This window comes from Impatiens glandulifera, chromosome 1, assembly GCF_907164915.1.
Source record: "Impatiens glandulifera chromosome 1, dImpGla2.1, whole genome shotgun sequence".
Taxonomy (NCBI): domain Eukaryota; kingdom Viridiplantae; phylum Streptophyta; class Magnoliopsida; order Ericales; family Balsaminaceae; genus Impatiens; species Impatiens glandulifera.
The window spans coordinates 38,429,117-38,455,897 of record NC_061862.1 but is presented as its reverse complement, the minus strand read 5'-3'; the positions used below and the strand labels follow the sequence as shown (position 1 = coordinate 38,455,897).

Genomic DNA, 26,781 nt, shown 5'->3' with positions numbered 1-26,781 from the left:
CTCGAGATAATGATTATAGAATATTAATGCATATAAAAATAATATATCAAATTCTTTATTTAAATACCGTACAAAACCAATGTAACTATTTTAACTTGTTTATTAATATTAATTTATATTTTCTTATAAATTTTTGAAATAGTTTAAAATTAAGAAATATAAAACACTATTATTATTTTAATTTTTATATTTTATCCTTATAAGTAATTTGTATTATTAATTATACTGAAATAAATAAAAAATAATGTATAATTATTATATAAATATAATTTTAAAATAAATAATATTATTATATGATTTACATTATTTTATATATAATTTTTTATACTTTATTTATATAAATAAATCTTATTTATATATTAATTAAAATTTATGTATTATTATAAATATTTGTATATTAGAAAATATTTTTAGTATAAAATAAAATATTAATTAAAATTTATGTATTATTATAAATATTTGTATATTAGAAAATATTGTTAGTATAAAATAAAATATTAATAATAATTATTTTAATAAAACTATATTTAAAATAAAATAATATAATTATGAATTAGTTTATAGATAAATTATATTTTAAAATAGAATAAATAAATTAAAAGTGAGCCCAGAGTTTGATCACCTGACTAAGAGTTACTTGTCAAATTCTAATACCAATTCTTAATATTAAAGTGTCTACCAAACATAGAATTTAGAATTGGATCCTCCAATTCCAATTCCAATGCCAATTCCAATATCAATTCCAGAATTATCAAACACACCTTAATCTAAATTGAAATGAAATAAATGATATGTAACTAGATACTTTTTTTTTTTTTTTTTATTTTAATCCTTGTGAGAACTCTGATAGTAAAAAATAGTGTTTATAAATGAAATCAATACCAAAAATATCTATAATTATAGTGGAAAACAGATAAAATTATAACCTTCGACATTTTAGTTTATATATGAACCAGCTCACCTATGAAAACAATGATATATGTAAAGCCTACATGGATCAAATCAGTTCTTCTATGGAGGGGAACTTAAAGTTAAGGTTTTAAATTACTAATTAGTTTCAAATGATTTGAGTTTTTGTGATGAAATTAAGCGTCAATGATTAAATACATTAAATACAGTTTGATATTTCCTTGATAGAATGCTTCACTTTTCTCTATTCTACTAATCCTTATTAGGTTAGTGCATGGTCAAAGGTAAAGACTAATATTAGTAATTACATTCTTAACTTAAAAGTAAATTTTTTGTTTGATGAATTGAATCATTATTCGTAAAAGATTGAGGCATACATTAGTGATTTGAATTCCTACGGTGATTATGAGCTTTGATGTTTCTTATTATTATGACAACCTATCCTTTGTGGCTCAAAGAATTAGCATGCTGGAACAGATGAAGACTGATTTATTTATTTTTTGAGCAAGTTAAGGTTTGTGACTGTCTATAATTCACGTTGCAACAAATATATGGATAATAGTAACAACAGTAACGTCCTTCATACAGTCGTTATTTATATATCTATTATGAACAAATTCTATGAGTCTATGACAATGTCATTATTGATATTGTTGTGATTTTTATAAGAGCAGTTAGAAATATCTATGTTGAATTCAGTAAACAAAATAATATACCTTTTATTTATTTTACAAAATATATATTTTATTATCATATATTAATATTCTTTAAGTTATTTACCAAAAAAATACATTCTCAAAATTATCACAAATTAATATCTTTAAATAATCCGAAGATTATTTTTAAAAATATTATCGGAACAATTCCAAATTAATCATTATCTTTTAAAAGATTATTGTTACCCAACCATTTTTATCTAATTTGTAAAATAAAACTAATTCACATATATATTAGCGGTGAAAGAATAAAATTAAATAAAAATTGATATTCCAAAATAATAAGTTGTGTAAAAATAAATATAAGTACTCTTCAAGTGATAATCAATCGGTAAATCATGGATTTCAAGATGGGATGAAATCAAGGTTCTAGTACTAATTAATCTATATCAAAATTATTGAAATCTGGCCTAGACACTTGCTTGAAATATAGAAACTAGCAACAAACAAAGGAAACTGAAATAATAATAATAATAATAATAATAATAATGCATCCATACAAATGAATCTATGTCTCTCCAAACATTGTCGAATCTCTTCCAATACACAAAATAGATTTTTTATTCATGTAATAATATAAATAATTAGCTTTATATGAATGCTCTACAAAAAAAAAATTATAATATTTGATTGTCATTTTTAAAGGGAAGTATTTGATTGTAAATTCATAATTTAAGACTTTCTAACATTAAATAAACAGTTAAACATAAAAATATTGTCTTTATATCATAACTTACAGGTTCTTTTAAATAAACATAAATGTCAACTTCAAAAGTTTGAAAGATGCGTGATAATACATTTATAATTGTTATCTATTTTACACTTATTTTAACATGGATGCAACTAATTTTATTCAACTTTTTTTTAATAATAATGTTCCAATTATAATGTTTTAAAAATTAATCTGTATAGATCATGATTACATTTATAAATATATTTGCACCATTTATCCAAATAATTATCTACAAAGGAAGAGGAGTTCACTTAGATATTAACCTCCTCTAGGGTTACATATACATTCATTATTATTATTATTATTGAAATTGCACAGAAGATGACAGATTCCACACGAAAGTTGGAAGATATAGCAGCATCAACACAACAACAGAAAATTATTGTAGCTAAAATATTTGAAATCGGAATCCATGTCTTATACGAGATCATCAACACAAATGAATACCTGAATGATGGCCTCTTCAAATTCCTCACAAAGGCACCGGTTGGACAAGTCTCTCAACATGCAGAGGTTGTAGTAAAAATATCACCACCAGATGGTGGACAAGTCTCTCAATCAGCAAAGGTTCAAGTAAAAACATCACCCGCAGATGGTGGACAAGTCTCTCAATTTGCAGAGGTTCGAGTAGAAACACCACCCGTATATGGTGGACAAGTCTCTTGATCCATAAATGTTCGACTAGAAACATCACCCGTAAATGTTGGACAAGTATCTTCATCCGTAGAAGTTCGAGTAGAAACACCACCCGCAGATGGTGGACAAGTCTGTCCATTCGTAGAGGTTCGAGTAGAAACACCTCTGAAATTAGTATGTAGAATTTTGAAAAAGAAGAACGTAGAGGAACTCCAAAAAGTCCATATCAAACAATACCCTAATAGGAAGAATCAAACTCTATTAATGGCTCTTAGCACTTCATACTTGACAACACATTTCAAAAAATATACCAAAAACTTCGAAAATGCCAAATTAAGTCTCAAAGAAAAACGGTTTGTGGACTTAATATTTACAAATGATTTTGAATTAAGGTAACATCTTTAGAACTATTCATATTCATTATAATATTTTCTTAACTCTTATTAGGATGTATTTTCTTAAATTTCTTTACAACGAAATTTTATTTCAGTGTGCCCCCACCCTGACCAGAACAAATATATGTACCATGAAAATTGAAACATATCTAGACTGTAGAATAGTTTATGTCTAGGCCTATACTCTAGATTTGAGGAATACTAGACAACCCAGACATAGCATCCACAAATTTTTCTTCTGTACAACGTCCCATATCCTGCGCTTAACTCAATATGTTTTTTACATATTGTGTCTACTCTTTTTGAAGACATGCTTAAAAAAGAGATGCAAGTATTTAATATATCATTTTACGACTTAAAGACTGTTGGTGCTGTAAATAACCTTTCTAATATTTTATTTTTCAGCTACCTAGCCATATGACATCCTAACATGGGACTTTGCAAATCTTCATCCCTATTATACAAAGTGGACATTTTTATATTTTTTTGCATAAGCTTGGCATTCAAACAAATCCAAATAATTATCAACCTTTCTAATCAACAAAATGTGAGGATAAATATCTAATTGCTTCGGTCTTGGTAATACGCTAAACTTCTCAAAAAAATTGGAACGTTCCATTGCCAAATAATCTTCTTCCATGTTTATATTTTTCTTGCCTTGGTAAAATAGAATCTCCATTTATGGATTTCCTTAAAAGTATTAACTCACCACGCACCTCTTTAATAGCTCAATTCTCGATCCGAGTTTTAAAATTTCCATGGCAAACACTAAAGAATAAATCAAACTATGGAATCTACTATATGAGGCACGTGAAAACCTATGCAGGAGATGAAACATAATGAAATTGTGATCTTACAAAAGAAAATGTAAGTTATAGAGTTTTAATATTTTGATTATTTGGGAATTCTCAATACTAACATGTTGATGCTTTTTTTTAAAGACTTGAATAATTGAGACGCTTATGATAAAATATAGTGCGGTGATCTTGAAGTTAGTGTTAGAAATATTGTCTTGAAAAATAACAGAAATATATATATAAACGATGTTACAAACAAATTAAATAAATACAATGTTACAAAGAACGAAATCACCAGATAAAATGTTGATTCGAGGCATGTGTTAGACACATTTCCCTTAAAACAGTTCCACCGTCTCCCCGTGTGCTAGAGCTTGTCACAGATGACTGTCTCCCAGGGTACAACGAATCTAGTAGTGATTCAGCACCGGAATCACTACACAACGAGTTTGACAAAGTACCTGAATTATCACCGGATTTCAACGGAAAATATTGAGCGAAGAACTCGAAGAAACACTCACAAGACAAGAAGAAGACTTTTTGGAATTCTAGAGTGAGAAAGATGAAGGATGAAGTATATGTATTTTTTTGTCCATTGGATGGTGTGGGATAGAATGGCTATTTAGATTGTTGAAATAATAAAAAGTTAATTAAATCATCAATTGATCCAACGGTTGACATTGTTTGCCTCTTCATTTGCCTTAATATTTCTTCTTAATGAAGGGTAATTGTTTGCCAAAATTAATGAAGACATTTATTTTGCAATACTCACGTTACATGGTTTTTTAATATGTTAATAATAATATTAAATTATCATGACAATTAATAATAATAACAAACTCATGTAAGTCACGCTATAAATTAACAACATTTTGTTAATTGGTCATCAAGGCATTTTAATTAATTAATTTAAATTAATTAATTCAAACATTTGGATCAAATTTCACCATTTAATTCACGTTTGAATTTCATGTGAATTTGATTTAATTTTATTGCCCACATTCTAATTTCCATTCATTAATGGAATTTATAGAATTAGTTTAAAAATTCCAACAGTTAGTGCTAACACTTATAGGATCTCATTGCCTAAAAAATGTAGTGACTTATAAAATGAGCTTAAAAAATGAAGAAATGTGTAGAAATTTGACATAATTGTATAGATGAACATTTGACATAAATGTATTGAGATTTCACAATTGTATAGGTGAACATGGCCTTATAAGGCATTAAACGTAGCCTTATGAGGCACTAAACATTACATTATGAGGCATTGAACATGACATTCGCTTGTTATTCTTGAGCTTTTGCTCAAGAATGTCAAACTCAAAAGTATCATAACATGTTATAAAACTGTGTATGATCAATCCTACACCATTTCCACTGGTTTGAAGCATGTACTCAAATTTTTAAAAAAAATATTAATAACTATCGGATTTTTGTTCAAAGAATAATATTTGTGTAACAAGTTTCTATAGGGTCAAGCCAAATTAATTTTAATTGATTTTAAGTAATCACATTTTTCCGGCTAACCTTCGGGTTTGTCCGATAAGCCTCTGTTGAGCCTCTTCCCCATTGAATGACGACTCATGTGACTACAATGGTAAGTTCTCAACGTGATAAAAAAATTTTGTATCTAGTTAGATCTTAAGTTAGAGGTCGGGAACAAAGAAAGAAAAAAACCAATTTGACAAAAAAAAACTTGGTCGACTAGAGGTTGAAGACGACTAAGGTCCTTCACCCGTACGTCACTAGAAAACTGATAACCTAGTTTTTGTCTGAGGTAACGAGGTCGCTTTGCTTGCGACCAAGAAAAAAAAAACTCAAGCTTGTTTTTGACCAAGAGTCTAACTGAGAATTCATCAAGGTGCGCGACCGAGAATTCCCTAGCCGCCCGACCAATGGAACTCCCTACCCGATTAAGAGGATTTTTTCCTTCGACTGAAGGATGTTGGTGCTCATCCCGTTACCAAGAGGTTAGGCTTCTAGCCTAGTTTTCGACCGAGACCAGCCCATATGCCGACCCAAGACCCGATCCACACATGCCTAAATCCTTAGACGTATATACTAATAAAATATAATTTAAATATATCGTACTATCAAAAATATGTTGATTTAGCCTAGGTTAGTAAACATAGTTAATTTTTACTTTTTAATTTATATATTTATTAATTAAATATTAATATATTTTTTATTTCCTTCTTTTTCATTAATTAAATTATTTAAATTTAACTAATTCTTAAATTTTTTATTATTTTTATATTAGTTTCTCTTTCTTTTATTTCATTATTTTTTTTTATCTTTTTTTATTTCTCTTAATTCTTAAATTTTCATTTTTGAATTTTTCAAAAGATTTTTGTAATTTAATTATGAATTTTGTTCTATTGTAATATTTTTGTGAAGGTTTTATTTCTTATTTAATTTAATATAAACAAAAATAATTTTTTATTTCATTTTTTATTCATGACTTATAGGAGTAGTAAGGAATATTATTTTGTCTAATATTTGATCATTATTCTTTTATAATTTGATGAATGAGTTGATATTATTAGGGGTGACAATTTAGGTAAATTTTAGTTTTGCGAGTTCGGGTTAACAGGTTAACGGGTTCAACGATTATAACATAAACCTAACTTGTTTAATAATTTGTGTAAAAAATCTTTAACCTGAACCTGACTCCTTTGACTCGATTTACATAACTCAACTCGAACCAAACCCGATATAATTAATTCACATCTCTTTGTTTCAAATTAAAATGACATTAATACAAAATAAAAATTAAGTTAAATCACAAATTCAATTAAAAAAAATTACAAAAGAAAATGAGTGAGTGAATAAGAACGAATAACACAAAACTCAACAAAAGAAACTTGTAAACGGATTATTGGGTCTATTTTGGGTCTTGTCAGGTCGACTCGATTTTGACATGTTTATTAATCAGGTTAAATATGTCCTAATTTTGACCTGAAAAAAAAAAATACATGACTCTAAACTGATTTTTTTGTGTTCTGTCCGGGTCGTATTTTCGTGTCGTGTCCAAAATTATCGACCCTAGATATTATTATTCATTTCTTGATTATTAATTTTGTGTTGAAGATTTTTTTTTGTTGAAGAGATAAGTTAATGTTATATCTAACTATTGGGACCAAATAATTTTAAGATAATTAATATTAATTTTAATATAAAAAAACATAAATAAATATATATATATATATATATAGATAAAGATAAAATTAAAATAATTAATAAAAAATATTTACATCAGATTAAGATCTGAATACTGAAGACTGAAATTTAAGTACTGAATGACTTAAATATTTAAAAATAACAACTTATAAATTATCAAATAGGAACATCTTAAATTTAAGTACTTAATATATAAGTTGATTTGATAATATTTAAAATTAATATCTGAACCAAGTACATTAATACTATTATACCCTTATATATTGTTTATATTTATTAATAAATTTAATATATTCAAATTAGATAATTAGATAAATGTAATTTATATTAAATATTAAATAAAAAACAAAATATTAATATTTTTTTCAAATTCACTCACATATTAGACAATTGATTTGCAATTTGTTCACGTAAATTAATCATAAAAGCTTGATCTGCCGGTCTCGAAGACTCCATCATTGTAGTCCATCGTTGTTGATTATTTTGAGTCATATTATCAACTTCATATTGTTCGAAAAATGAGTCGGTCCTGTATCTCTTTCTAATAAAATTATGCAACACTGCGCAAGCAATAACAATATTTCTTTGGGTTTGAAAATTGTATGGCGCCATCTTATCCAATATTGGAAATCGAGCTTTCAATACACCAAATGTACGTTCAATGACATTTCTTAATTTTGCATGTGCTTGATTAAATAATTCTTCGTTCGTTCGAGCTCGACCACCTCATTGAAAATCAGCGAGCCAATAACGCACATTTCGATAGGGGGACATAAATCCTCGAGTATGAGTATATGCAGCATCACATAAATAATATTCATCTATAGTTTAAAATAAACATATATAAAGTTATTAATATAAATAAATAATTTTAAAATATAGAATAATAATTACCTGGTGCTGGAAAGGGAAAGTTTGACAATGGATTACGCATCGTCTCAGTTAACACCTTAGAATCATGTGCCACTCCTTCCCATCCCGCCCAAATAAATGTAAATATCATATCGAAATCACAAATAGCTAATACATTTTGATAACATTTCCCCTTTCCTCTTCCTCTATATCGAACTTGCTCATTTCTCGGAACAACAGCATTCACTAGAGTTCCATCTAATGCACCTAATGCCCCCTAAATAAATGTTAAAATAAATTATGAAATAAACACTTTAAAATATACATATCTATATATATTAATATTTAAACATTACCTTAAATACTTCTCGGAGACGTCGATACCTTGTACTTTGAGATATTGTTTGGTTATTCGGAGTAGGAACAATAATCTCCTTAGAGAATTGTATCATAGCAATTAACACTTCATGAAAGTAGAAATTAATTGTTTGCGTTGAATGACAAAATCTTCGTTTGACAAACCTTACTCGTAAATTATGACTTAAAGTAATTAAAAACATTGCCATCTTTTCTTCCACCGAAATATAACGACTATTTTTTAACCATCCTTTTTCTCTAAAAATAGAGCAAATCTCTACAAAAGCTTCTTTCTTCATCCTAAGAATTTCTTGACAATGAGCTGGATTTCCTTCAATAATTTCTTTTACATAATTAGCTCCATTAAGTAAAGAAACTGCGTCGGTCTTCGACCAGCTCGCCTTTTTCTCCTAAGAGAAATTAGGTACCGTAGAATGACAATTTCTATTCTTTTGTTTCTAAGCAACATATCAAATATTTGATTTTCCAACACAATAAAACCTGTAAAACAAAAAAGTAAATACAATAAAACTAATAAAATAAAATAAAAATATGAACTAAACAAAATATAAATTAATGTAATTAAATAAACCTACATACAAATAAATCCAATTAAACTAAAATAAATCCAATTAAACTAAGAAACAATCTTCCAAATTCAAAATTAAACAAAAACTAATCTCCATATTTATCCAATATAAATTTTATATTAAACCCATCTTCTTTCCTACCACAAGAAGCCATTGTTTTCTAGCTTCAAATGTTTTCTTACTAAGGAGCATCCACCATTCTCTATTTGCTTTATTATCACAAAAAATTGCACCCGCAATAGAGTATAAGGGATCATTCACATCAAACATGTCATCAAGAACTTTCAAGCATTCTTCTAAATTCGGTTGATCCGACTCTTTTAAATTCTTAAGAACTTCTAATATATGATCATCAATAATTTCTTCTTTGTTTGTCCTCCGTCGTTTATGTTTTGAAAGTTCGATGTTAGCGGGAGATACAGAACTACTAGGTATTTCTATATCCAAATCAACATCAACGATTGTGGTGTTCTTTGGAGGACATGATGGTTGTCCCTCCATAGAAGGACCCCAAGCATCTTTTCCAGTAGCTCCAATACCATCAAATAATGCATTCATCTCATCTGCATATTGTAGTCCAACATATCTGAATTGTTTGGCATCAGGATGAACCTATCATAAAATAAATCAACATTTCATATATGTCAATATTTTTTTTCACTTTTAAATATGATAAACAATTAAAAATCTCATAACTCACCTTAATATATTCTTCCCACTCTTCAGAAGTCCAGCCAACGGTATTTGTAATTGGATCATATCCATTTCCAGTTTTATTAATTATTTTCTCCCAAATGCCATACTTTTTTTTCAAGTAATCCCATTGATTTTTTAACTGTTTTTGACTCAATATAAGTCCTTTTTTCTCCTTAATACTATTGCTAATTATATCCCAGTAACGTTTCTTAAAAACATTTCCATTTTTATTTCCGCTCCTATCTTCTTCAATACAAGCATCAAAATATAATTTTAAAAGTTTGGGATCTTTCCAATTTGCTCTCTGCATATTGTCAGCCATTTTATTTGTAATAACCTATCAACAAATATGTACAATATAAGATATATTTATGATTATATTAATGAAATAAATAAATAAGTAAATAAGTATCTAATAAGAATCTAAATCAGTATTAAACAACTGAGAAATAATTGATTCCATCGACTCTTTCCTGCTTCTTGTTTTGCAATTTTATAAAAAATATCATAATATATTAAACAGATGACAAAGTGAAGAAAACTACAATCTGATCTAAGAAATGTGAGCATGATTCAATTTTCAAAGATCACCTAATTCATATCTAACCCTAGAAAGCTGAATGAGTTTTAATGAAAATCATCAACCAAGTCTGTCTGTCACCATTTATTCTCATAAAGACCAAATATTGCTAGGTTTTAACATTCAATTTTATAATAAACAAGTTCAATCTAACACGAAATAAACACAAAATCTCATCAGCTTGTGCCTATGAACTCGATTCCATAGACACTTTTCCAGATTATTAAGCAATTTTATAAACAATGTCATAAATAAATATATACCAACAACAGTTATAGGTTCAGTTCTCTTCAGATGCATTGTATCAGATACCTTGCAGGTACAAAAAAAAAATGAATCTTCATGCATTATATCAAACACCTTGCAGACATAAAAAAAAATCCCTAATTCTATCTCCTTTAGTTCTTACTCTAATCTTAATTTATACCAACAATATAACAGTTAACAAATGAATCTAACAAAAAAATTATGTAATCAAATAAGGCAGGGTTTGAAACAGAAAAAACATATAATTTCATATTATAGACATTCATATCAAGATCAAACTAATAAAGAACATCTAGAAAATTAGAGAAAGTAAAACTTACTTGATTGAGCGAAGATAAATATGATAGATCGGGAGATCGATAATCAATTAGCCCTAATATAAACCTTTCAACCTCCGACGCTTTCCTAAGCTCAATCAAGCCCAGATCTCCCTCCGCCGCTTGCTGATCTTGTTCCTCCGCCGCTTGCTGATCTTGTTCCTGCTTCTCCCTGCCTTTGACGAATTACAATGAAGAAACTCATATGTTGTGCGCCGTATTGAGTTATGGAGCCTACACTTATAATAAACTCTACATTGTTAATTAGAATTTATTGGGTTTATCTTTTTTGGTTTTGGGCTTGGGCCTGACCAAACTTTTTAGGTTTATTACATGAATGTTTACCCTATAAATATGTGATTATTAAGGGTTTACATTAAGAGATAGAATTCTAGAGAGATAAAGTGTGAGGCAAAAACTCTGTATTCCTTCTTCTTCTTCATAGTAAATCTGGTGGTGGCTGAAGTGGATGTAGCTCAATTTGAGTGAACCACTATAAATTTGTGTGTTCTTGTGTTCTTCTTTCTTGTGTTTTTACAGATTGTTTTCAAGCTGGTAGGATTTGGGAGATACAAATCCTAACAACTGGTATCAGAGCAACTAGGCTAGATCTGAGCATTGGAAACAATGGCAAGTGAGAACAGTATAGGACATGGGATTGGAAGATTTGATGGAACAGATTATGCCTTATGGAGAATGCAGATTGAAGATTATCTCTATGGAAAGAAGCTTCATGTTCCTTTGAGTGAGAAACCAGAGAAGATGGATGAAGCTGAATGGAAACTCCTTGATAGACAGGTTTTGGGAGTTGTCCGATTGACGCTAGCCAAGACAGTTGCTCACAATGTAGCAAAGGAGAAGACCACCATGGGTCTAATGAAAGCTCTTTCTGATATGTATGAGAAACCATCTGCTAACAACAAGGTACACTTAATGAAAAGACTCTTTTACTTAAGAATGGTTGATGGTACTTCTGTCACTACTCATTTGAATGAATTCAATACAATTGTGAATCAATTGCTATCTGTTGAGATTGATTTTGGGGATGAAGTTAGTGCCCTGATTTTGTTAGCATCTCTACCAAATAGCTGGGAACCTATGAGGGCAGCAATTAGTAATTCAGTTGGAAATGCTAAACTGAAATTTGTTGAAGTTAGAGATCGTATTCTTGCTGAAGAGGTTCGTAAAATTGATTCTGGTGAAACGTTCAAAGGTTCTGCTCTGAATGTGGAAAACAGGGGAAGAGGTAATGATAGAAATTTCAACCGAAATAAGAGCAGATCTATGTCAAGGAGCAGGAGGAGTCAGTCCAAGTCTGGGAGGACATTTGAGTGCTGGAATTGTGGTAAATAGGGTCATCTGAAGAGGAACTGCAAAGCACCGAAGAAAAACGGCGATGATAAAAATGATGCAGTCAACGTTGTTACAGAATCTGTCACTGATGCGTTACTTCTGTCTGTTGATAGCCCGATAGATTCATGGGTTTTGGACTCAGGAGCGTCTTTCCACACCACTGCTCACAAAAAATTAATGGAGAATTATGTGGCTGGAAACTGTGGGAAAGTTTATCTCGCAGATGGTGAGCCACTGGATATTGTTGGCATTGGTGACATCAAATTGAAGATGGCAAATGGTTCTGTTTGGAAGATTAATAAGGTGAGACACATTCTAGGTTTAATGCGCAATTTGATCTCTGTTACACAACTTGATGAAGAAGGTCACAATTTCAGTTGTGGAAATGGTGCATGAAAGGTGACTAAAGGAGCAATTGTTGTTGCTCGAGGTCACAAAACTGGAACGTTATACACGACTTCAACTTGTAGAGAAACAGTTGCTGCTGTAATTGATGACTCGAAGAACAGTGAGCTATGGCATTGCAGGTTGGGCCATATGAGCGAAAAAGGGATGAAAATTCTTTTGAAGAATGGACAGATTCCAGAACTGAAGTCTGTTGAACATCAGTTATGTGAAAACTGTATTCTTGGAAAACAAAAACGGGTGAGTTTCTTAAAAACTGGGAAGGAGCTCAAGAAAGAAAGACTAGAGTTGGTACACACTGATGTGTGGGGACCTGCACTTGTTTCTTCTATTGGCGGATCATACTACTATGTGACTTTTATAGATGATTCAACAAGAAAAGTATGGGTTTACTTTATGAAGCACAAGTCTGAAGTATTTGCTATTTTCAAGAAGTGGAAGATTTTGGTTGAAAATAAAACAAATCAGAAAGTTAAGTGCTTGAGATCCGACAACGGAGGTGAATATATCAATTCAGATTTCAAAGAGTATGGTGCTGAGAATGGGATCAGTATGGTGAAGACTGTTCCCCGAACGCCTCAAGAGAATGGAGTAGCTGAAAGAATGAATCGAACATTGAAAGAGCGTGCTAGAAGCATGAGATTGCATGCAGGGCTGCCTAAAACCTTCTGGGCAGAAGCTATTAATATTGCTGCCTATTTGATAAACAGGGGACCCTCTGTTCCTCTTGAATTTAGAATTCCTGAAGAAGCTTGGAGCAATAAAAAGGTAAATCTTTCTTATTTGAAAGTGTTTGGTTGTTTATCATATGTTCATATTAATGAATGTGATAGGAGCAAGCTTGATCCAAAGTCTAATAAATGTTTTTTCATTGGCTATGGTGATATCGAGTTTGGTTATCGTTTCTGGGATAATCAAAATTGGAAGATCATTCGTAGCAGAAATGTTTTCTTCAATGAACAGGTTCTCTACAAAGATTGTGTTGGGAAGACATCAGATGGTGATTCCATGTTGGAAGAGACTGGTACAGTCGATTTGAGACAATTTTCAGCTGAATATATACCGGTTGTCGAAGAAGAACAATGTGTTGTTCGAGATGAAATCGTTGAGAACGTGGCCCCAGAGGTAAATCAGCAAACACCGATTATACAGTTGAGAAGATCATCAAGGAATCGAAAACCAGTTGAGAGGTGGTCTCCATCTCTGAACTATATCTTGTTGACAGATAGAGGTGAACCTGAATGTTATGAGGAAGCAATATAATCTGATGAATCGATTAAGTGGGAGTCTGCTATGAAAGATGAGATGGACTCTTTGATGTTGAATCAGACTTGGGAGCTCACTGAGCTACCAAAGGGAAAGAAAGCACTTCACAACAAATGGATCTTTAGAATTAAAGAAGAACATGATAAAACCATGAGGTACAAGGCAAGGTTGGTTGTGAAAGGATTTCAACAGAAAAAAGGTATTGACTACAATGAGATCTTCTCTCCAGTAGTTAAATTGATGACAATCAGAACTATTTTGAGTTTGGTTGTGAAAGAAGACCTTCATCTTCAACAAATGGATGTCAAAACTGCTTTTCTTCATGGTGATTTAGATGAAGAGATTTATATGCGACAACCAGAAGGATTTGGAATCAAAGGAAAAGATGAGCTTGTGTGCAAGCTTCAGAAGAGTCTGTATGGTTTGAAACAGGCTCCAAGGCAATGGTACAAGAAGTTTGATAGCTTCATGAAAAATAACAATTTTTAGAGGTGTGAAGCTGATCATTGCTGTTATATCAAAAGGTTTGATAAATCGTACATTATTCTTCTTCTCTACGTTGATGACATGTTGATTGCTGGAGCAAGATTGTATGAGATTAACAAGCTTAAGAAAGAGTTGTCTGAAAATTTTGCAATGAAGGATTTGGGTGCTGCTAAACAAATCCTTGGGATGAGAATTTTCAAGAATGAAGAAATTCTCAAACTTTCACAAGAAGAATATGTGAAGAAAATTCTTAGCAGGTTTAACTTGTATGATGCAAAACCAGTTACTACCCCCTTAGCTAGTCACTTCAGACTATCTAAAGATCAGTCGCCTTCAACAGAGGAGGAGAAAAATTACATGGCCACTGTTCCGTATGCCTCTGCCATTGGTTGTATTATGTATGCGATGGTTTGCACAAGACCAGACATATCACATGCAGTGGGAGTTGTTAGCAGATTCATGAGCAATCCGGGTAGACAATATTGGGAAGCAGTTAAGTGGATACTACGATACTTAAGAGGAAGTACGGGTCTCGCTTTGTGTTTTCGAAAGTCTAATTTGGGTTTAGAAGGATATGTTGATGCTGACAATGGTGGTGATGTTGATAGTAGGAAGAGCACAACAGGTTACATTTATACTCTAGGAGGTACTGCAATCAGTTGGGTATCAAAATTGCAGAAGATTGTTGCTCTTTCTAGTTGTGAAGCAGAGTATGTTGCTGTGACAGAAGCTGCTAAGGAGATGATGTGGTTACAACCCTTTTTGCGAGAATTGGGTCAAGACTACGAGGAAAGTGTGTTGCGATGCGACAGTCAGAGTGCCATTCATTTGGCAAAGAATCCTGTTTATCATGGCAGGACGAAGCATAAGGTTCGTCATCATTTCATCCGGTCAGCTTTAGAAGATGGAGTATTAGCTCTTGAGAAGATTCCCGGGAGTGAGAATCCAGCTGATATGTTGACAAAAGCTATGACAAATGAGAAACTGAAGTTGTGTGCAACTTCAGTTGGTCTTCTTCGTTAAGAAACCGAATGGAAAACCACTACCGATCGAGAGATGATGAAGTTAGTCTCCAAGTGGGAGATTGTTGAGTTATGGAGCCTACACTTATAATAAACTCTACATTGTTAATTAGAGTTTATTGGGTTTATCTTTTTTGGTTTTGGGCTTGGGCCTGACCAAACTTTTTAGGTTTATTACCTGAATGTTTACCCTATAAATATGTGATTATTAAGGGTTTACATTAAGAGATAGAATTCTAGAGAGATAAAGTGTGAGGCAAAAACTCTGTATTCCTTCTTCTTCTTCATAGTAAATCTGGTGGTGGCTGAAGTGGATGTAGCTCAATTTGAGTGAACCACTATAAATTTGTGTGTTCTTGTGTTCTTCTTTCTTGTGTTTTTACAGATTGTTTTCAAGCTGGTAGGATTTGGGAGATACAAATCCTAACACGCCGTGCGTCGAGAGAGTAGATAGAGAAGAGGGAAGAAAGAGATGAACATAATGAAAGATAAACCTAATAATTCAATTTATATAGTAGGTAATTTTATTAAAATTCAAAGGGTAAAGAGGTCTTTTGCATTTTTATTTTTAAAGTTCTGTGTTTAGTAATTTTTTTGACTTTTAAAATAAGCTTCCTATTTTAGCTTATTATTTTTAACTTGTTTCCACTAAAGTCTATAAAAGTAAGTGGTTATAAAGATATGTTATCAAACAGGCTTATTTTAAATAAATATTAAATATATTAAATTAAGTGATAAGTTAAGTTATCAAACACAGCCTAACTCTGTTCACTTAACAAGGTTAAATAGATATTTTTATCTTTAATAATAAGTAGGTTTAAATAATCTTTTGTTAGTAAATATGTATTTTTTAAAATTTCAGCATTTTTCTGAAAACTGAACTTATCCAATTTTTCAATAAAATTGATAAAGTAAAAATAAAAATACATTTTATTTTGTTTGTTATAAAATTATTTGTTAGGTATCATAATTAAAATAATTTATTTTTAGAAGAGGATCCCAACTATAGTGTGATATGTTTTTAAGAAAATTAATATCTATTAATATTTATTTTTAGAATTTTTTTTTATTATAGTAAAACACAACAAATTTAGTTTTTTTTTCTTTGAATTATGGTAGTATTATAAAATATTATACAAATTTGTCTATTTTACCTATGAAAAATAGTCTTTTAATTGTTTCAAGGTGATTTATTTTTATTATTATTTTTTGTTTACTTTAATTTGAAATAAAATCATATATATTTAAATATAATCTAAGAAAAAGATAAATCTATTAATTGTTACATTTTTAATGATTTTTCTTTTACAAAATCAATTTCTAGGAAAAAAAAGTAAAAGCACTTTAATGTAATGAAAAATATTGTCTTCAATTTCTTCACTTCTACGTCACCTCCTGACTAATTACAATATGGATGCTCATGACGTCACCAGCCTAGACGCTTCATGTTCCTTCTTCAGCCGGATTGCTCGAGACGAAGAAACCCTCTCATGGACAGAGGCTGCAGCTTTGGATCTCTGCAAGAAGAAACTTCTCAGCTTTGAGTCCATGAAGAACAGGTGTGGAGGTTCATGGAAACGTGTCTTGAGATTCCTGATCGCCCGTGAATTCTGCTCCAGGTGGGGGAAATCTCAAGTGCTAACCGGACCGGTCATAGCATTGGGGTCAACAATTTATATGAACTATCATAGACATTTAGTATCACTCTCCTCTTTGAGGAGAGATGGATTTCTCCTCTGGATTCAAAACCCTTTTCAATGACCATTTTCTCACCTTTCATCTTCTAATCTGAACTCAGTCTGAGAATAAGATGGATTGAGAAAAAAAAGTTAGATTAAATTTCAGGATTTCTAATCTGTATACAAAACTCTATTTCAAAGAAATGATTCTTACCTTTCATCTTCCAATCAGAACTCCATTGATAATCACCTAAGAAATCTTAATCTTTTGTATCATCTGTGGTTTATTTGTGCTCTATTACTTGTGATAACAGTTTATTTATAGACACATTGAAATGAGAAGGCGGCGGCTACTTTGAGAAAATGTTGCTAGGTTATTTTCCGGACATTTCTTATGGCCCGACCCGATCACCAGGCCCAGTTTTGTTAATTAGACTTTAAAATTTTATCAATTATTTGTGAATGGACTTAAACTTATAATAAAAATTATATTGGGTTTATCAAATCAGAAACAAGAAAATTATTTTCAAACTTTAAATTATTCATTTAGTCTAATTTTTTTTTTTAACTAATATATAAAAATTTTATTTACGATTTCAACCCGAAACATTTTATTGTCGAAATTGCTTCTAAGTGACTTATTTTTTAAGACAGATAGTAAAGTACAATCTATCATAAATTTTAATTTTAATTATATAATAATATTATATTGCTTCAGATGCAAAAAATATTATTTTAACAATAAATATTTGTTAAGAAGTCTGAAAAAGTTGTATAGTAAATCACCATTAATATTCATATTGAGCACTCATCAAAACAACCATCATCCAAGCATCCACATCCAAAAACCACCATTGATATTCCAACATATTGAGCACTCATCAAAAGAACAATCATCCATGTATCCACATCCAAATTAATATTAACTATACCTGAAAAATTAGTTTTGAAAATGTAATTATAATATAAAAATAAATGAAAAGAGATTGAAATTAATATTTACTTATCCATATGAATATGAAGGATAAGAAATTTTGTGAAGGATTGAGTTACTTTTTAAATCTAAAAATATGAGTTCATTATGAGCTTAATTTTCAATTGAAATTTGTACACACAAAATAAATATCTTCAATTGTCGAGCTAAATTTAAATTATTATGCATAAATTCAAACACATAAATTTTTGCGATTTCACTTCCCACGTATTTAAATCCTCATATTATTCTCATTTTCATTTTGTGTTGAAAATCATTTTATAATGCGATATTCTAACCTTCCATCCTCTAATGAGACACTTGATTACCTTGTCCACTATAGATGATCACATTTTCGAAATCTTGTTCGGCTTTGTATTCTTCGTTTACGCCACCGACTCTCCATATGCGCTTTGGTTAGCTAGAACGTTTGTCCAAATGAAATCCCACTACCAACAAATCAACAATTATAAAGAGCACAACCCCTATTTCTAGGACGGGAATTGAACCCACCACCCTCTCATGACGATTTAATTATGCCCTTGTTTTTCATATACGTTCTCAATGTCAACAATTTGATTAGGACTATGGTTATGTGAACACGGTAATACAAACATAATTGTAGTATAAACTCGTAATACAATAAATTATATATTGCTTTAAATAGAAGTTACACCGTTGTAGTTACCTTAAAAAAATAATTTTAAAAAAGTCTTTAAAAATTCAATAGAGAAACAATTAAAATTTTGAAACATATCAAGTTATTAAAAAAAATTTTAAAAAAAAGAGACAACATGCTGGACAACTAACTATTTTGGTATATTTCAAAAATAAAATCTAAATTGAAAAGATGGTAAATCATTTATGTTAGAATTATTCTAATTAGATCCTAATTTAATGTGTGAGAAATTAATATCTGAATGTGGCGGAAATACTTTAATTAATTGCATGAATCTTCTCTTTCATTGTAATAGAAAAAGTCTTTAATCTCTATTTCTTTAGATTTTCTTTATGTAGAATGGTTCTTCCATTTGATGAGTAAGACAATAGGTTTCTCTCTTTGTTGATGTGGACGTAAAGGAGAATTGACATTACTTCAAATAGAGACCATTACCATTACATATAACCAAAAATAAGTTAGTTATTATGGTTTGACAATTTTTAATTTAGCCCCTTCATAAAATTAGAAATGCCACTTAGGTATCCTCACCTTTATATTCATGACAAATACACCCATAAGCCATAAACTTAATTTCACATTATTTTGGCTTATATTAAATATGATATATGCACAATTCTTTATTATACAATTGACCCTAAAAATTCCAACAATCTCCCACTGGGTCACGTATGTACAAAAAATAAATGTATCAACCATAATGCGTCTGAAGTTTTATGTCATCTCAATCATATGTTGTATTAAACAATTTTATCAATTAATTATATTAATATAGGATCAAAGAGATCGTCGTTGTATTTAAGCACAACTAGACCCAACAATGATCATATAAATCAATACAATTAATTGACAAATCATATCATGAATGTGAGGAATGAAAATTTCATTCAAGGTGATCTTTTCATGTCAATTTTCAACTGGTCCTACTTGACTTTAGTGAGATCATACTTTAAACATAATTATACAAAGTGTAATGAATTGAATAATACTTAATTTCTGATCAGAATAAAAAACCTCATAAATATCTATAAAATAACTAAATTGAAAGACAACCAAACTACAAACTCCCACTGAAGTTAGAGATTATCGATCTCTACGACACTAATACGAGTCATATTCTCATGAAAGACATTAGGTGATAAACCTATTGCCAAGAGGTTCATAACCATAGAGTTTGTACATAAATATTTTATAGAAATCTATTCACTTTGTATCATTTCTTTCATAACAATAAACTTGATGTCAATAACACTTAATTTGATGTCTGGTAACATGTCATAAATTTCGCTGCAATAGTGGATGATGCCATAAGTGTTTGTTTGACACTTCTTTAAGAAACGACAAAACCAGCTAACAAAAAATATAACCCAAAGTGAATTTTATACTGTTTTGGCATCCCGTAAGATCGGAGTCAGAATACTCAATGATCTCAAGACTTTCCGATTTTCTATATGTGAGCATTTAATTCTTAGTTCTTTTTAAATATCTCATAATTATTGGCTACTTAATGTCAAACAAAATTTGTGACAAACAAAATATCAACCATATATAAAACCATAAATAGACGTTTACTCCCACTAAACTTGTGATACACAAATAATTAATTAAATTCACCTCAAAACCAAAAGAGAGAATTGTTATTTTGTAAAACTTATGGTATCACTAACGAGACGCTTCTTTAAGTCTTTAGTTTTCAAACCATATTAATTTGGTTTCTCGACACAAAGTTTTCTCATTGCATTAAATTATTTTTCAATGTCTCTATTGAACCCCCCCCCCCCTTTAACATCTATTATGGTGAAGCTCCATATCAAAATATGCAACGAGTACTATAAATTCTCCTTAAAGAGTAATTCTATTAAACTGGATTGTCATAAAAAAAACACTTGATTTTGAGGATGTTGAGTTTGTACTTAATGATTTGATCAATATTGTCTTGTTACTCTTGATTTTTTAACATTATCATCAATATCAATAAAATCCTTATCAATGTCAAAAACACTTGAGATATAAATCAAATCTTCCACAATAGAAATTATTGATCTAAATCATTTTTAAAGACAAAATTATTTCTCCCTCAAACTCAATATCCTCAAAAACAATATTGCAGTCTCGTCAAAAAAAAAACTATCTTTAACTTGACATAAAAAAAAATTATAGCCCTTAATCACTTAGAATATTCAATAAAATAGTTGCTCACATTTATTATAAACTTAAGTAACAATTAAATTCAAATAATGATTTATCCCATCTCAAAATACTTAATGCAACATTAATATCAAGTCTTTGGACAGTAATATTTTATTGCTAATAGTATTTTGGTGTAATGATCAAACATTAATAATAAGACATGTCAAATAATCAATCTATCTTTAGATGGATTAATTATTCACATAAATAAGATTTTATAATTATTACATATTTATCATCACAAGTACTAATGCAATTCTGTCAATTAATTATCAACCTTTGGGCCAAATAATATAATCACATGAATTACACAATATTACCATTCAAAATTGTCTTGAATTAATTTCAACAAATATTGTTACTTTGGTGATTATTGGTATCAATCAATACAATCCAAATAATGAACAATAATATCATTAATTTGAATTTAAATATTATATTATTGTATAACCCAAATCAATAATATATGATTTTCCAAAGAGATATGTAATTTATTTTATTATAAAAAATAACCAAATCAGATTTCTTGAATTTGAAATTTGTAAGGTCTCTTAATAATTAAATTAAATAATAAACCATCAAGATTTATTTGACCAAATTTCAAATATTCTTATTATTAAAATCAAATTATTCATTAATTTATTAATAATCATCAATCTTAATCTTTTAATCCTAAAATAAAGGATATAATTAAATTTTTATTATATATTGATTTATATATATTTAACAATAAAATTACTCCTTAATTTTCTTTGATTTATAATATATATTATATATTATTTAATCCCTCCTTGATAACAAATATCTCTAATAAATAACCGTAAATTTAAAACAGAGAATTCATCTTTTAACCTTTAACGAGAAAATTTAAACTTAAAACAGAGAATTCCTCTTTTAAATAGAAAATCTAAACCTTTAACGAGAAAATCTAAACTTTAAAATAGACTTTAAAACAGAGAATTCGTCCTTTAACTAGAAATCTAACTATCCATAAATCTAATAAACATTATTAAATAATATCACAAATCTTTATATTCTTTATTCAATTATTTCATATTATCGACTTCATAAAATCTAATCTAAATTCAAAACAAAATATATGAATCTTAATGAAAAATATATCTTTCCGATTAAAATTTTCATAATCTAAGATATATATATATATATATATTCTTCCTTTGATTATCAAAATCAATATATTTATTAATTCCTAATAATATTATTGATATGATTTGAAATTGTCAAGAAATTATCATAAATATCCACGTATATATATAATCCAAAAACATAAAATTATCTATAAATTCATAAATATATATATATATGATTAATGAGAATCTAAATATCCCTAAATCAAGCGATCTTATGAGATAATTCAAATATCTCTTCGCATCAATCTTAACATCATACATTCTTAATTAATATATAACAGTTTCTCTTTATTTTAAATATCCATAGTTCTAGGAACTTAACGAATATTCATAAATCTTTATATCTTTATACTAAATTTATTTGAAATTATCACAAATTAATATATATATATTAAATAGGATGAGCTTGGGTGGACTTAAGTCCACTTCAGCCATCAATTGCATTAGTCCCTATATATATAGAGATTAGTTAATAAGTTGAACCTATATTGTTAAAATATCATGAGTTCATCAAATTTAGTGTTGAATTTAAAATATTAAATGTTATTAACCTAGTTGTTTAAAAGCTTGTACTTATTTTGTTAGGTTACAAGTTCTAACCATACCTATAGTATTTTAATTTATTTTTAATCATTTTAAGTTTATGAACGGGTCAACCCAAAATTCGACCCTAATATTCATTTACTCACATATATATTCAAATTAATCAAAATTCTCGACCCAACAATCCGAACACTTTAAAATGAGTGGGGCTCAGGAGCCATTCAGAGAAGAAGAATCTCAGAATGTTCATATTATAATTAATTTTAAAACTAATTAATACAACTGTCTATCTCAAATAAGTTATTTATTTTAATTTAATTAATTAAAATTATAAATTGAAGGGTATAATATGAATGTCTAAATCTTGTAGTTAAAGATATATATTTATTTGCAAGTAAATATTTTTATATTTAAATATATAAAATAAGTGATTAAATTGTAATAAAAAAACATGAACAATCACTAAATCAAAGTAGCAATTCATAGTTATTCAACTTGGTCTTTAAATTTGAGTCAATATAGAAGAGTATGATGTTTGAACTTGTTTTCTATATAATTTAATGTGATCTTATTGCGAAATTGTTTTTAGTTTTAGAAACATATTATCTATCTTTTTGATTTAATATATTATTTAAATATTCTAGTATTACAAAATGTTTTTTTATAGTGAATCTATTAAACATTAAAAAAAATAACATATTTAAGATTATAGATGTGAAATATAATTATATATGGAACATATACTTGGTCGTCAAATATATTCACTAATTAAAAAATAATAAAAATTATTATGTTTTGCCAAATATATATATATATATATATATTTATTTATTTATTGATTTAATCGCACCAAGATCTTACTTATAATTATTCATTTACTTATATATTTTATTTTTACTTAATAATTTTATTTAAATTAGTAAATAATAAATTATTATAAAATTATTATTTTATTTTAAATTTTAATTACATTAATAATTTTAATTTATATACATATAATCTATATTACAATAAAATATTTACTAAATAAATATGGAACTAAAACATTAAATAATAAAAAATATTTTAAAATAATAATTGTTTTTAATATTATAAACTTATTTTAATTGGAAAGATAAAAAGATTTATTTTAAATAATAATGTATTATAATATAATTATATATATAAATTAAGATTATTAATCTTATTAAAAATACAAAAATTAATCATATTAAACAAATTCAAAATAGTAATAAAATATATAATAATTATTTTTAATATTATAAAGTTATTCAAAAAATATAAGACTTTTATATATTTTAAATAAGAATATAAAATAAATAGAATTATATATATAAATATTATTAAAAAAAACAATTTATTCTAAAATATCATTAGTTAATTGTTTAATTTGTAAATAAATAAATTATATATATATATTAAAATATTTATTTATTTTTAAATAAATATTTTGATTTAAAATATTTTATTTAAAGTTATCATTGATTTTAATAATTATAAATAGATAATGTATAAATAAAAATTATTAACCTTATTATAATTTAATAATATTATAATTTCAAAATATTATATTATTTTAATTTTATATTTAAAGTAGAGGTAAATTATTGATTTAGACGTTAGAGTATGTTTTAATTAGGGATGACAATGGGCGGTTTGAGAAGTGCATTTGTCATCCGTCATTTGTCATTATTGCAACCTATTTTTATTTTGTTGAATTTTTAATATAATTTATGCCTTTTTGATTTTGGAGAATCCCCGTAGGACACTTTTCATTAATATTTTTTTTAAATAAATATTATTTAAATAGGTTTTTTAATACTAAAATTTCATATTATTAAAAAGAAACAAACTTATAAGTCTTATAAAATATAATGAATAAATAAATGAGGAGGGATAGAGTGAGGGAATTTGGTGAGGGAATGACTTGGCATTACCTTCATTGTTGAAAAATGTAAAAGTGGGAGGAAAGAGAGAAAAGAAGAAATTATTTGATTTTTTTCAGCGAATAAGATTATGCAAGTCATTCCCTCACCAAATTCCCTCACTAAATTCCCTCACCAAATTCCCTCACCTAATCATTATCTTATAAATGATTATGATTAGGGGAGGGAATTTGGTGAGGAAATGACGTGACATTATCTTATTAGCTGAAAAAATCAAATAATTTCTCTTTTTTCTCTCTTTCCTCCCACTTTTACATTTTTTAACCAATGAAGGTGATGTCACGTCATTCCCTCACTAAATCCCTCACTAAATTCCCTCGCTCTATCACTAATGAAGAGTGATAGAGGGAGGGAATTTAATAAGGGAATTTGGTGAGGGAATGACTTGGCATCACCTTCATTGATTGGAAAATGTAAAAGTAGAAGGAAAGAGAGAAAAGAGAGAAATTATTTGATTTTTTTAGCGAATAAGATTATGCCAAGTCATCTCCCACCAAATTCCTTCACCAAATTCTCTTACCTAATCATTTCTCTTATAAATAAATATATGAGTGATTTTATATATTTAATTATATTTATATTATTCTGGGAAGAATCGGAATAAGATTAGAGCAGGTCAAAATAGTAAACACAATTATTATTTCCGCCTCATCTCCATTTAGATCTCCATTCAGTTTTAGAAAAAACTGTCCAAATAAAACAATTTGGTTCAATTACCTCAGCACTTTTTTTTTTTTTAATTGGCATCCTTAGTTTTAATCCATAACCATGACAGATCCAGACATCAAACCTTGCATTTCTTTTTTTGGAATTTTTATTTCTTTTGAATTTAAATGCCATCTGTTTTTATAATAAATTTTAAAAGTTTTGATCATAATTTGACCACACAACAAATTTAGGGTTTTTAAATTATAAACAAACTTGAAGGTCTTAAACATATAAAAACTATTTTATTTATTCCATTTTAAATAGACGATGTAAATTTGGGTAGGTTTTACTTTTTAACACCATACAGTCCATAACCACAATTATTTGTCTTCCAAATTTGAATTAGGTATACTTTTTTCATAAATTTGGTCCCTTAAACTATTTTTATTATTTTTATCAATATTTTCCCTTCTTATTTATGGATTTCTTCTCAATTTTGTATAGCCAGTTTAAAATTTTAAAATGTATTAATCTTTGTCATAATCACAATCATTACAAAATAGCTAAAATAAAAATTAATTTATTTTAATTGTTAAAAAATTATTTGTTATGTTTAATTATTAAAATTAATTATTTTAGATATTGATATGATTAAAGTGATTTTTTTTTTTAATTTTATTAATTTATTTTAATTATTATTCATATAAAATTTTAGAACATTTTAACAGTAAAACACAATAATTATTTTTTTATTTGAATCATAGTCGGATCAATATGCTCACTTTGTTACATAAGAAATGGTATATTACTTATTTGAAGGTGATTTTGTATTTTTTTTTTTTTTATTTCTTACTTTAATTTGAAATAAAGTCAAATATATTAAGAAAATAGATAATTTTATTAATAATAGCATTTTTATTGTTTTTTAATTCATTACAAATATTTAATAGGCTTCATTAAATACCTTATTTTTAAATATTTAATATTTATGAATCAATAATAAAAGCATTTTGTTTAAAAAAAAAAGAAGAAGAAAATCACTTTAATGTACTTAAAAAAACACTGTAATTTAAAAATATATATTATTAAATATTAAGAATACCAATCATTTTAACAACCATTAATATCATAAATGAATTAACCATATTTAATAATTACAATGGTAAATTAATCATATTTAATAATTACAATTGTTATAATAATTTTTCTTTTAAATATTTTAACATCGTCTTACAGTTTAGTTTTAATGATTAAATATTAAATTAATATTAATATAAGAATTAAAGTGATTTGTTTTTTTTTTGAAAAGGGTACGATTGTGTCGTGTCACTTGTGCCGATGGCGCTTCTTTTGATTAATGGTAATTGCGATGGCGATTTGATGACTTACGGTGTAGGACAATATCATGTCGT

General features: G+C 28.0%; 1 protein-coding gene and 1 long non-coding RNA gene across 2 annotated transcripts; both read right to left on the bottom strand.

Annotated features, from left to right (window-relative positions):
- Positions 1-7,738: 7,738 nt before the first annotated feature.
- LOC124921958 lies at positions 7,739-11,219 on the bottom strand. Its single transcript, XR_007097742.1, has 3 exons — positions 11,032-11,219; positions 8,264-8,498; positions 7,739-8,190 (listed from the first exon to the last, which is right to left on the bottom strand). It is a non-coding gene; the product is annotated as an uncharacterized LOC124921958 (long non-coding RNA).
- Positions 9,265-10,661, bottom strand: LOC124921957 (L10-interacting MYB domain-containing protein-like). Its single transcript, XM_047462668.1, has 2 exons — positions 9,869-10,661; positions 9,265-9,780 (listed from the first exon to the last, which is right to left on the bottom strand). The coding sequence occupies exons 1-2, from the start codon at positions 10,184-10,186 to the stop codon at positions 9,283-9,285; spliced, it is 816 nt and encodes a 271-aa protein (XP_047318624.1). The 5' UTR covers positions 10,187-10,661; the 3' UTR covers positions 9,265-9,282.
- Positions 11,220-26,781: the final 15,562 nt, after the last annotated feature.

Bases quoted from the DNA above. Each gene is read 5' to 3' on its own strand.
- LOC124921957 (XM_047462668.1), bottom strand. From the start codon at position 10,186: ATGGCTGACAATATGCAGAGAGCAAATTGGAAAGATCCCAAACTTTTA. The intron at 9,781-9,868 runs GTGAGTTATGAG...ATTTTATGATAG, and splicing joins AGTGGGAAGAATATATTAAG to GTTCATCCTGATGCCAAACA.